At 30.0% G+C, this 12,934-nt stretch overlaps 4 protein-coding genes across 5 annotated transcripts; all 4 read left to right on the top strand.

Annotated features, from left to right (window-relative positions):
- Window positions 1–233: 233 nt before the first annotated feature.
- Window positions 234–5,068, top strand: LOC124491624 (uncharacterized). 2 transcript variants are annotated; one of them, XM_075728900.1, is made up of 6 exons: window positions 234–1,672; window positions 1,892–1,954; window positions 2,080–2,405; window positions 2,949–3,285; window positions 3,334–3,488; window positions 3,599–5,068. In XM_075728900.1, the coding sequence occupies exons 3-6, from the start codon at window positions 2,186–2,188 to the stop codon at window positions 4,165–4,167; spliced, it is 1,281 nt and encodes a 426-aa protein (XP_075585015.1). In that variant the 5' UTR covers window positions 234–1,672; window positions 1,892–1,954; window positions 2,080–2,185; the 3' UTR covers window positions 4,168–5,068. The 2 variants fall into 2 exon arrangements, with proteins under 2 accessions (XP_075585015.1, XP_046910259.2); XM_047054303.2 differs by having other exon boundaries at window positions 234–1,954; window positions 2,228–2,405.
- Window positions 5,069–5,543: 475 nt separating this feature from the next.
- On the top strand, window positions 5,544–6,561 carry LOC124491626 (gamma-glutamylcyclotransferase). Its single transcript, XM_047054306.2, has 3 exons — window positions 5,544–5,843; window positions 5,910–6,085; window positions 6,146–6,561. The coding sequence occupies exons 1-3, from the start codon at window positions 5,828–5,830 to the stop codon at window positions 6,482–6,484; spliced, it is 531 nt and encodes a 176-aa protein (XP_046910262.1). The 5' UTR covers window positions 5,544–5,827; the 3' UTR covers window positions 6,485–6,561.
- Window positions 6,562–6,728: 167 nt separating this feature from the next.
- Tpi (triose phosphate isomerase) lies at window positions 6,729–7,919 on the top strand. The gene is made up of 4 exons (XM_047054305.2): window positions 6,729–6,995; window positions 7,049–7,257; window positions 7,313–7,445; window positions 7,522–7,919. Exons 1-4 carry the CDS (start codon window positions 6,887–6,889, stop codon window positions 7,812–7,814), a joined length of 744 nt encoding a protein of 247 aa, XP_046910261.1. The 5' UTR covers window positions 6,729–6,886; the 3' UTR covers window positions 7,815–7,919.
- A 2-nt stretch (window positions 7,920–7,921) lies between these two features.
- Window positions 7,922–12,633, top strand: LOC124491623 (cationic amino acid transporter 2). Its single transcript, XM_047054302.2, has 8 exons — window positions 7,922–10,034; window positions 10,089–10,184; window positions 10,260–10,358; window positions 10,417–10,470; window positions 10,568–10,723; window positions 10,796–11,017; window positions 11,079–11,792; window positions 11,881–12,633. Exons 1-8 carry the CDS (start codon window positions 9,917–9,919, stop codon window positions 12,240–12,242), a joined length of 1,821 nt encoding a protein of 606 aa, XP_046910258.1. The 5' UTR covers window positions 7,922–9,916; the 3' UTR covers window positions 12,243–12,633.
- The last annotated feature ends 301 nt before the right edge of the window (window positions 12,634–12,934 follow it).

The raw sequence follows: 12,934 nt of genomic DNA on the forward strand, positions 1-12,934 counted from the left end.
TTATTCACGCTATAAATCATAAATTTTTTCCATTATTTTTGATCATGTTTGATCATTCAGTTGTTGTTCGGGAGGGAGTGAAATTTCCAAACACAATTATACATTTGGTATGCACAATTATTGTAGTAATTTTTTTATTTTCGATTTCAAAAATTTAAATGCTCAAAAGTTATCCATTTAATTTTTTTTTCGGGCCATTTTCCATTAATAATAATAATAATAATTTCACCGGAATAAATCTCTCTGTGATTCTGTGATTCCATTTTCTTTGACATAATGACAAACAAACAAAAAAAAAATTTCAAATTTCACTTGTTTGTTATACAATCATATACAATGCAAATATGTATATTGTATCAAGAAAAGAAATGAACAAAACATGAATAAGATATATATACAAGTTTTGCACAAAAGTTGTGCTTTATATTTTTTCATTTAAGCTTATATACACAAACGATGACTGACTTTTTTAGGTTTTTTGTTTCAATTGTAATTTTGGGCCAAAAATTGTTTATGTATGTTTGTCTGTATTAAGATTGGAAAATCAAATAAAGTTTTCCAAAGTTTTTGGATAGAATTCAATGAATGCAGTAGTAGTAGTAGTAAAAGTAGTAGTTAATGTTGTCGCCCGTCGTTGAGAATATAAAATTAAAATAAAATGTGGAACGCGGGAGTTTGTTTCATTAAAATCATCAAAAATCTATAGAAAAAATAAAAGATTCAACTATGAAAGTCGTCGCAAACATTTAACGATTGATTATGATGATGATGATGACGACGACGACGACGACGAATGGCCTATATGATTCTATCCGGATCGTTTATGAATTTGTTTGTGTTTTGCACATGGGTGTATGGGTGTATTAATAATATGATGCGCGCGCGTCCAATAGAATTTGAATCCCATCATTTGATTCTCTATATCCATCCTCTTTTTCATTTATTTCTCTTTATCATACAAAACAATCGACAATCGCATTTGATACCACCGACCGTTATGTACGGTGGTAGTATATGCCATCGGCCTACCACTAACTAACCAACCAACCATCATCTTCATCATTAAAAAGGACCTAGAATATATTCGAATGTCAGAAACAAGAATTGCATGTGTGTGTGTGTGTATATGTGTTTGTGTTTGTTTCGGGTTTTTATTTCTAATATCTAGTTACATTCTCTGATTCTCTCCGTTTGTGTGTGTGTAATAGAAAATGAAAAAAGACAATGAAAAGATTAAGACGTAATGGACAACAACAAAAAGAAAACATCTGAAGAATTATGGCATCGAGAATTGAGTACAATCAAACTGCCATCATATACAATCACGAAAAAAACCGACAAACATCTTAATCACCAATATAAAAAAAATCGCCATGATTGAAATTACCGTCATACAATAATTGATTGATTGATCATACATTTTTCATTACATTTTCATCCGTGATTCATTCTTTTGTTTGTTTGTTTGTTCATCCTTAAAAATTGCCTCGCTATCATTTCTATTGTAGAAATGAAAACAAAAAAAAAGGAAATCAACATTAATCAATAAAATAGACACCTACACTATACTACAATCAAATCAATTTCAAATCAATCACGTTTATTATACTATTACAATTATTTAAGATAATCATAGATTATTATTATTATTATTATTGTTAAGAATCTTTAAGTAATTTTTCATCATGTTTCAATTATAGCCATATATAAGAATAATGATGATGATCATTTATAGTCTGTAGAGCACGCACGAACAATATATATATATGATTATGATTATAATCATCAATTTTTGATGATTTTCATTCTCATTGTTCGAATGTGCCGATGTGTCAAGCCAATTATTCTAAATTATTTTCACTCTCTCTCTTTCTCATTATTTTTTTGTCAGTTCTATTATACTGTGAATGAATATTTTGTGTATATGTTTGTTTATGGTGTTAAATGTGGCCAAGTATGAATATTTGATGATTATCAAATACATTTTATGATATGAAATGTCCTTGTTTTTTTTCCTGGACCTATTATTGTTTTGTTTATCATATATGAGAAAAGAATTTTTTTTTCTTTTTGTCCCAGTGACAAACAATTCAATTTTTGAAAAGATATTAATGGATTTCCAACTATATAATAATAATTATTATAATCATCATAATCTGAAGAAAAGATTTAATCTGAAATTATAATGAATGAATTCACCGTTATGTTTGGTTATTGTCATTATCAGGTGATGTCACCATCAACGATAATATTATCATCATCATCATCATCATGGATATCATCATTATTAGGCAGTTTAACATTGACGCGTTCATCGATCATAACGATCATTATGTTGTTCAAAATACAATTATTATTCATAATTGTTTCAATATTGGCAACATTTGATCTGGCACAATCACAAGGTTTGATTTCGGACAATTTGCATGAAAAAAAAAAATTTTTTTTTTGTTCATTTTTTATTCAATGAATAATTTATTTTGGTTTTTCATTAGTATGGTGTTTGAATGCTGCGAAAAAAAATATATATAATTTTTAAAATTGTTTCATTCACTAATATAGATGGCCACACATGGATGCAATTCATTTCAATGTTATAAATTAATCATTAAGAATATTAAAAAAAAATGAACCAAATTGAATAAAGTAGTTTGCATAATAGTTTTACATAAATGAAATTCTTCTAAACATTCTATTTACCCATTGAATTGCCATTCGAGGACATAATTCTTCATATGTTTCATTGTTATTAATTAATGTGATCATCGTTTGTTCATGTGTGAAAATGACCATTTATAGAGAATTCTAAAAAAGTGATTCCGATTGCGATTGTCTGGAAATAATTATCGTTTAAACTAACTCTAATTTTTTTTTATTTTCGTTTGAAATTTTTTTTTTACCCATTTGATTTATGATGGAAATTTTTTTTTTCACTTTCTTTGATACAGTTCCAATAGCAACGACAATGATGACGACATCAACGACCAATTTGAGCTATGATTTGGGAGAATTTTCAAATTGGTATGATCATTATAATTATCATTCATCGAGAAGATTGAATATGAATCATACATCCACACAAATACTGCCTTCAAAGAATATAACCGATGATGATGATAATGTTGATAAAAAAATCATAGTATTACCACGACCTGTTAACATGTCTGTTGTATTGATTCAATGGTATCCACCTGAAGTTCGAATACATTGGAGTTATGATAGACGAGCATTGAAAAATTGCCACTTACAATCATTTCAGATTATTTATCATCCATCTAGATCAAGGTACATTCAATATGAATTGAACATTTATTTATCTGCCATTTTTAACAGATATCGAGTGATTCAAGAAGTGCCGCCATTTTTTTCCAATCTAACATTGGATCGTCTACAACCGGGCACAGAATATTCATTGAGAATAAACGCAGTATCCGAAACAGGCCAAACAAATCAAAGTAGATTAGTACAATTTGTTTCTCCCGATAATGGTATGTTATGTAAATGGGAATCTTTTATTGCTTTTTTAAGCACCTTATGAATTCATATCTTATCAATTGATGATGTTTTTTGATTTAATTTTCCAAATAAATTTCAATAGAAACACGTAGATCACATCGTAAGTTCATAAATCGTCCGATACACACATATCCGGATGAAATGACCGATGGTATGATGGTACGTGAAGATGAAGTGGTCATTGTTGTCATCGTTATTGCCGCATGGATTGGTTGTATATTTATTTTTTTTAATAAATGGGGCAAGATACGAATGCTTGAACCATATCAACCACAATATAAAGAATCATTTCCCAATTCTATACATTCATTACATCCAAAAACATCACGAATGAATACATGTACATCGGTTCCACCGAATATGATTTCATTAGAAAGCCGTGGTAGTCTAATACCTGAACGTGATATAATGTTTCATCATAATCGTATGATTGAAAGTGGTCAATTATATCAATGTGCATCTGGAACAACCTATCATCATCCAGCATATAGGCCAAGATTGAATTCAGTATTTGTTGGTAATCCATATCATCGTAATTCATTATATCCAGAGCCAAATATGCCAAGAAAAGTTAAAAGTGCAGAAGATTTAAAATCATTGGTTGTCCAGGTGAACAACAATGTCCCGTCCACATCAACTTCAGTTCTATAAATGACCAAAAAAAAAAAAATTTTTCTTTCCATTTTTGTCCACAATTCATTTCTGCTGTTTGAAAAAAAAATGAGAAAAAAGGGAGGAAGCAAAAAAAAATTTTTTTTTTTCATCATATTAAATAGCTATAATCTAATATTAAAATTCGTCATTATAAATCTATAAATTATATTGTCAAGAAATTATAGCTTGAAAATTTTTTTTCTTCTTTCTCTCCTCTCCACTATTTTTTTTTCACAGCATAATTCATAATCTGTAGTCAATCAATCAAATCAATTTTTTTCAATTGTCCAATCATAAACTCAAAAATAATGATAAAACACTTAGGCAATCAAATTATTTTATCCACATCATATATACACACACACACACATTATACATTAACTCATTCATTCACAAAAGGTAATTAATATCAACAGAAAATAATGACAGAAAATGTTTTTTTTTCTCTTCTCTGTCAATTCAATCATCATCATCATCATCATATTATATAATACACATTTTTTTTCCTACTCTGAAAAGGGTTGGTTCAACCCTATCATCATCATTATTATTATTGTTGTTGTTATTATTGTATATTTAGAAAAATGATCAAATAACAATTCAAAAAAAAATGTATGTAAATGGACATTACACATTTTATTATTGTTTTTACATGTTGAATTTTTTTTTTGGCTATTTCTATTTTTTTTTTTGTTTATTACACTACATTCAATTCAATGACAACTCTATATATATGACATCTTTGACAATAATAATAATAATAATCTTTGTTTTTAGTGGCACGTTAAAAACGTTTATTATTATCGTTGTCATTATCATCATTTTCAGAGTTCACTATACTCTCGATATATACTTATTTATTCTATAACAAAAGAAGAAAAAAAAAGTTTTCTAGATCTGTTTCCATTCTCATCTGAATAATATTATATATTATATATTCATTATAATTCAGTTGATAATGTTGATCTTAATCAAATATAATTCTCTTTTCTTTTCGCACTTTTATGTTTCAATCGATCCACATAACAAAATCATCATCATCATTGAATTTAATTGAGTCAAATGAATGAAATGAAAACTAATGGCCATCAAAATAATGATCCAAAAAAAAAACTTTCAAACAAACCGGAGCCATTATTTATTATGATATAAAACTTTAATTCACAGATGAAAAAACATCAATTTAATTAACATTTTCTGTGTGTATTATATATAAATGATGATGATTGTCATTGAAATGATATTCTTTTTTCAAGTTTGGAAAATTCGGAAAAAAAACTTGATCATGAAAATGATCGTAATATACATGTATAAATACCATATATATTCGTTATGCGCAAACGCCAAAAGAATCCTCATGAGGATATTTCAAGCGTAATTCAATGTAATGATGTCAAAATAGGACAAATATCATATCATATTTCCATTATAATTTCTGGATCTCAAAGCTCATAAAATATTTGAAGTGAATGGAGAAAAAAATCGATTGACAGCTGGTTAGTTTGTCAAATGTCCTTTTCAATTTTATATGTCAAATATACAAAAAAAAACAATCTTATTGATAATACGAAAACAACAGAAAAGGATCGAAACAAAATTAAGAAATTACGGCATCAAATGAGTAGGATAATTGAATTTTTTTAAATTATTTAAAAACATGCCAACTGCCGCAAGTAAGTCTCGAATTGATTATTTAATATTTCTACTGGATTCTTTGCAATTTTTTTTCCATAAAAAAGAACATTTTGTCTACTATTTTTGTTATGGTTCGAATCTGCTCATTCAACGAATGAGAATCAACAATAAAAGTGCAACTAAACATGCCAATGGATTATTGACCGGATTTAAACTTTCATTCGCTGGTAATTCTCAATTATGGAAGGGTGCAACGGCTAATATTGTACAGGATTCGAATGTATGTCTTATTGCTTTCAATTTATTTAAATCATGTTAATTAATTTATATTTATTCAAAGAGTGTCGTTTATGGTGCTGTCTATACACTTGACAAAGATGACATTGATAATCTAGATCGACAAGAATGTGGCTATGATCCTATAGAAGTCATAGTAAAACTATATGAAACCAATGATCAACCAATGATAACATGTCGTACGTATGTACAGAAATCTAATTATGCCAATGTCAACGGAAACGAACCGATTCCAAGTCGACTATATAAAGAAATTATCATCAAGGGTGCCAAAGAGAATAATTTACCCGAACATTATATCGAAAATGTTATCAAAACATTCAAGGATAATGGAATTATTGAATGTGGCCCGTCTGGATTGAATGAATTTCTCAAGAATTAGAATTAATAAATTTTTAAGCAAATAATTTTGTTGTTAGAAAATAAAAAGGCAAATTTTTTCCCCGTGTTTTAGAAGAATTAAGCATTTTAATCTTCATATAAGTAGGAGATGCTTTACTTGGAAAAAATGGCAAATAGTAGTTCCAAAAAGACAAAGTGCCATCAATCTGGCCAATATCAATCGTCGAAGGTTTGTATTTCGGATAACCATGTGGCGCTGCAGTTCCCATTCATAGAATTATAAACATTGATGATATGAGTCAATGCGTTCAATGTCAAACGCCGGCGCTAATCATTCGAGCTGATTGTTATTTTTTTGGTGTTACTGAAGTCGCTAATTTTTTTTACTTCAATTAAATTTTTATATTAGTCAGCTAAACAATCAAAAAGCAACCGGTCAAAGATGGTTCGAAAATTTTTCGTCGGTGGTAATTGGAAAATGAATGGATCTCGTGCGACCAACGAAGATCTCATAAAAACATTGTCAAACGGACCGTTAGATCCGAATACTGGTTAGTTGTAGTTGTTTTTTCTTATGATTATCATTGATGTTCTCGTTTAATAGATGTTGTCGTCGGTGTACCAAGCATCTATATGGCCGAAGTTCGACAAAAATTGCCAAAGACTATCGGTGTTGCTGCACAAAATTGTTATAAAGTACCTAAAGGTGCTTTCACTGGCGAAATAAGTCCAGCCATGATCAAAGATGTTGGAGCAGAATGGGTCATTCTTGGTCACAGTGAACGTCGAAATGTTTTTGGTGAAAGTGATCAGGTAATTTCAAATAAAAATTAAACACAATAATCAATATATAACGATTTTATGATAGTTGATTGGTGAAAAAGTTGAACACGCTCTTCAAGAAGGATTGCATGTAATCGCTTGTATTGGTGAACTTCTCGAGGAAAGGGAAGCCGGAAAGACGACTGAAGTTGTATTCCGTCAAACACAAGTTATTTCAAGTAATATTATATGATTGTCTTTTTTTTCAATAAAAACAAATGATTTTAATTAAATTATTTGATCCAAACTAAACAGAACATGTCAAGGATTGGTCTAAAGTAGTGCTTGCATATGAACCGGTTTGGGCCATTGGTACTGGTAAAACAGCCAGTCCACAACAAGCACAAGAAGTTCATCAAAAACTTCGACAATGGTTTTCTGAAAATGTTTCACCACAAATTGCCGAAACAATTCGAATCATTTATGGTGGTTCAGTAACGGCAAATAATGCCAAAGAATTGGCATCACAAGCAGATGTTGATGGTTTTCTTGTTGGTGGTGCATCATTGAAACCGGAATTTGTCCAAATTGTTAACGCTCGTCAATAATTTATAAAAATTCAATTTTTTCATATCCAATAATCCATTGAAATCGATTATTAAGAATTATTAATAAAAATCCACTTTTAGTTTAGTGTGTGAAATATATAAAAACATTAGAAAAATTCGAAAATCTGTCTAATGTAAAAAAATTCTATATTGTTTGTTTGAGTGCAAATTCCCGAATTGCAAACGAACCATATATAGAACAATGTGGTATAATCGGACGTGTGTAAATGAAATTTGAATTTATAAATTGTACGCTTGCTCAATTTTTGCCGTCCCAATTTAATTGTATGATTTCCTATTCATCCAGAATTGCATCAGCCATTTATTATTGTTGTTATTGTTATTATATTTGAATAAACACCAAAGAATGAACGACGCGCAAGACTAGAACTAAAAAAAAAAAAACATTCGACAAGCATGAAATAAACGTGTTGTGTTCGTATTTTGTTCGGGTTAGTGTTGTTGGTAATATATTTTTTTTTCCAAGAATGATGATGGTATATAGACAAATGTAGTTATGATGATGATGATGATGAGATGGATGGAATGAGCACATGGCTGTACACGCATATTCATTCTTAGAAGATTGCAATTTACAATTTAGATCTAATATATTTAGTCCGATGAGATGATGATGATAATGATCATCATCATAAAATTAATAATATATTTAAAAAACGAAATATCATCATCCAAATCATCATCCAAAGCTATAAAGTTAAATTATTTTCTGCCCATATTACCCGATTGTGATCTGAATCTCTTTAGTCCATGATATTATATACATCTATCTATGTTATTATAGTAAACTATATATTCAATTAAACAATTTAAATAATTTGTCTCAAGGTCCATTTCATCAATGGGCCATCTGTAAATTTTTTCTTTGTGTGTATGTGTGTGTGTGTTTATGTATGCGTGTGTATATAAATCCATTGGCTACTTGTCAGCATTAATATTAAAAAAAAAATGAATGAATAGTTTATTTTTCTCTCTTCTGTGCAGTGAATTAACAATTTTTTTTTCTTCAGAAATATAGCAAGCATTTTCTGATATAATCATCATCATCATCATCAAGATCATTATCATCATGACCATATTATAATCGTTGTTTTTATTCACGCTGCCATTGTTGTGAAAAGTTGGGCGGCCACCACCATTATCACCACCATCACCACCACCTGTTCATAAAAAAAAGAAGAACCATAGTATCAAGAACGCGCCAAACATTATTTCAATATTTTTTTTAAAAAAAAACCATCCATTTCATTCATTCATTCATTTTGTGCATATACCATAACACCGCTGTTTTAAATTGTGAAAAAAAAATTAGTGTTACCTGTTGTTCATTTCGAACGATATATGAATTATTATTATATTTTATGACACAAACGACGCCCATACAAATGCTTTTTTTATATTATTACTATCAATACTTTGAATTCATTCAATCACTTATTCATTTTTTTTTTGCCATGGTAATGAGTTGTTAGCAGACTGTGTTTATGTGTCAGTCAAATTTTTTTTTCTTGGTATAGAAAATTTTTTCGAAATTGTTTGAGATTTTGTATCCGATCAACTTTTTTTTGTTTTTGTTTGATTACACAAACAAGATTCTGATCTCTTATACATCGTTACCATCATTACCACCACCATCATCATTATCATCATTATACACATACGAATTATTCGAATCTATGACTACGTGTTTTGTTCATTCAGGCATTTCATTTGACACGAATCGAATCAGATTGTGATTTTAATTTTGTCATAATTCAAATCGAATCAAAATTGGCAATCTAATTTCTAAAAAGAGAAGCTTCAATCAACTTTATTAAATGCCATCATTTTTATTGGACAATCACTCTCATTTGATATATATCGTTTGAATACGCCCAAATTGCTGATTGTGCCTTACACACAAACACACACACACATTCATAGTTTTGTTGCTGTTTGTTTTTTCTCTTGTTGATTTTATCATTATCATTTCCTGTCCTCGTTTTCGTTGTTTTTTATTCAAAAAAAAAAAAAAATATTTGGCGCGTCCATTTACCATTTGGATTCAAGAACGCCATTTATCTGTATATGTGTGTGACAAGATGATTTTCTTAAGAAATTTCATTAAATCATTACTTCGACGTAAACGTATCGATTCATCGCAAATAAGTAATACAAGATTAGACCGATGTTTGACCACATTGGATCTTTCCGCTTTGGGTAAGTGATCATTTGATTTGATTTGATTTTATTTCTTTTTCTTTTTTTTCAAAGGAATCGGTAGTACACTTGGTCTTGGAATCTATGTGTTGGCCGGCGATGTTGCTAGCCGAACATCTGGTCCAGCTGTTACTATTTCATTTTTTATTGGTAAGTTGCCTTTGTAATTCATTATCATTGTTTTTATGGAATTAATAAATAATAATTTTTATTCTTGACTTTTAGCTGCAATTGCCTCAGTTTTTGCCGGTCTTTGTTATGCAGAATTCGGTGCTAGAGTTCCCAAAGCTGGTTCTGCATATGTTTATTCGTATGTGACTGTCGGTATGTACTAAAATTGGTTTGCTATTTTAATTGTAATTTTTGGTTTTTTTTTCTCAAGGCGAATTTATGGCATTCGTTATTGGCTGGAATTTGGTTCTCGAATATGTGATCGGTAATAATATTTCTTATGAAAATGAAAAAATAAATTATCATTAAATGACACATGTTTTTCATTGTTCTCATTGGAAATTCTGGAAACGAAATAATAGGAACGGCTTCTGTGGCTCGAGGTTACAGCAATTATGTCGATTCATTGGTAAATGGTACTGTACAGGCCAATCTCCGTTATTATATGCCGATCGATGTTCCAGGACTTTCAGCATATCCGGATTTTTTGGCATTTTTGATCACATTCTCATTGACAAGTAATTTCTTCCTTATTATTATTGTTATTGATTGACATTGACATTCATAATTGTAACATTTAATTATGACAGTTATGCTTGTTATTGGTGTAAAAGAATCAACACGTTTCAATTCTGTTTTCACTGGCATCAATCTATTGGTTGTCTTGTTTGTCGTCATCGCTGGTTCTTTTCATATCGATTTTCATAACTGGAATCTATCAAAAGATGAAGTCCCGGAAAATGCTGGCAAAGGTGGATTTATGCCTTATGGATTTTCTGGTATGATGTCCGGAGCTGCCACCTGTTTTTATGGTATGATTTCAATGACATGACATTTCTGGTTCAAGGTTGATAATATTTCACATTTTAATAGCATTTATTGGATTTGACGTAATTGCCACAACTGGTGAAGAAGCCAAAAATCCTCAACGTTCCATTCCAATAAGCATTGTTTTGTCATTGTTATTCGTCTTTTTGGCTTATTTTGGCATTTCGGCCGTACAAACTTTGATGTTACCTTATTATCTTCAAACTGAAGAGATAACCAAAGGCGCACCATTACCATATGTTTTTGAATATGTAGGATGGCCAGTAGCTAAATGGATCATTTCGATTGGAGCATTGACAGGTCTTTCAACAAGTTTACTTGGTGCAATGTTTCCATTACCACGAGTTCTTTATTCGATGGCCAGTGATGGCGTAATATTCCGATCATTTGCCGATATTAATCCACGAACTAAAACACCTATTTTAGCCACACTTATTTCCGGAATATTTGCTGGAGCGATGGCAGCTTTATTCGATGTTAAAGAACTAGCCGATATGATGTCCATTGGTACATTGTTAGCATACACATTGGTCTCAATATCTGTATTGATCTTACGATTTAGTCATGAAATCGATAATATCGATGATGATATCAATCGAAATATAACAGTCGAAATGAAACCATTACGATCAAAATATCAAAATTCAGATGAAAAATTTGACAATCGATCATGGTGTGCTAAATTATTCAATACAGATCGAATGAAAGAAGCTAGCGCTCAAACATCACGAATATCAACTAATTTAGTCATGTTCATAAGTAAGTGTTCAACATTTGTTTGATTTGATTTGATGAAAAAATTTGATTAATGATTTTCATTTGTTCTCGATTTTATATTTTAACATAGCAACTGTATTAATCATATTTGATGCATTGTTGGTATACCTGGAAGATCGTCTGGTCGAATTGGAAACAAATTCATTTATAATTATATTGGCCATATTCATTGTGCTTGTATTTTCAATTATTTCATTGGCCATGCAACCAAGATCGACAAAAAAACTTTCTTTCCAGGTTCCATGGGTTCCATTGATACCGATATTGAGTATGTTTGTTAATTTTTATCTTATGTTCAAATTGTCAACAACAACATGGATTCGATTTGCAATTTGGATGGCCATAGGATTATCTATCTATTTTTTCTATGGTATATGGCACAGTAATGAACGATCCAGACGTTATGAAGCTCGACAGAATTCAGCGAATTAAATCCATTCAAACACAAGTTCAAGTCATCCACCGAAAGAAGATTAAATAAAGAAAAAATTAATTAATTAATTAATCAACCAAAAAAAAAACAAATGAAATTTATCCAAAAAAAAAAATTTGATCAATTCTATGAAATGTTGTTCTTTATGATTGTCAAACAAATTTTATAATTCATTTTTTATCTATCAAAGAATTAATGAATTTTTCAAAAACAAAAAACAAAACTGATGACTTAGGTCAATATAGAATTTCATTTAATGAACATCAGAGGTCATCAGTGTGGTATTATTTTTGATTTGGAAAAAAATAAGGTAAACCAAGCTAAAGAAATATTGACACTAATGTTGGAACCACCATATATATATAAATAAAAATTTGCAAACTGAAAAAACTTTTTTTTTGAAAAAAAAGCTTTACGCTCGCGCATTGATAACAAATACGGTGATCCGAATTTGAATTCAAATCAGCACCCACACACACACACACACAACACCGTCTTGCCATGCATGGTAGTATCAGCCAGGGCGAGAGTAGGAAGAAGAAAAAAAAATTCAAACAACCTCGACTGACAACTTGGACTAGCTCTATCTATCTATCTATCTCTCTTTATTATTTGCCTGTGTCTATAGCTTACGGGAAAAAATAGGGGCTAAAATTTATTACACATAACACATATATATATACACAAGTTT

This window comes from Dermatophagoides farinae, chromosome 1 (genome assembly GCF_024713945.1).
Source record: "Dermatophagoides farinae isolate YC_2012a chromosome 1, ASM2471394v1, whole genome shotgun sequence".
NCBI classification, from domain to species: domain Eukaryota; kingdom Metazoa; phylum Arthropoda; class Arachnida; order Sarcoptiformes; family Pyroglyphidae; genus Dermatophagoides; species Dermatophagoides farinae.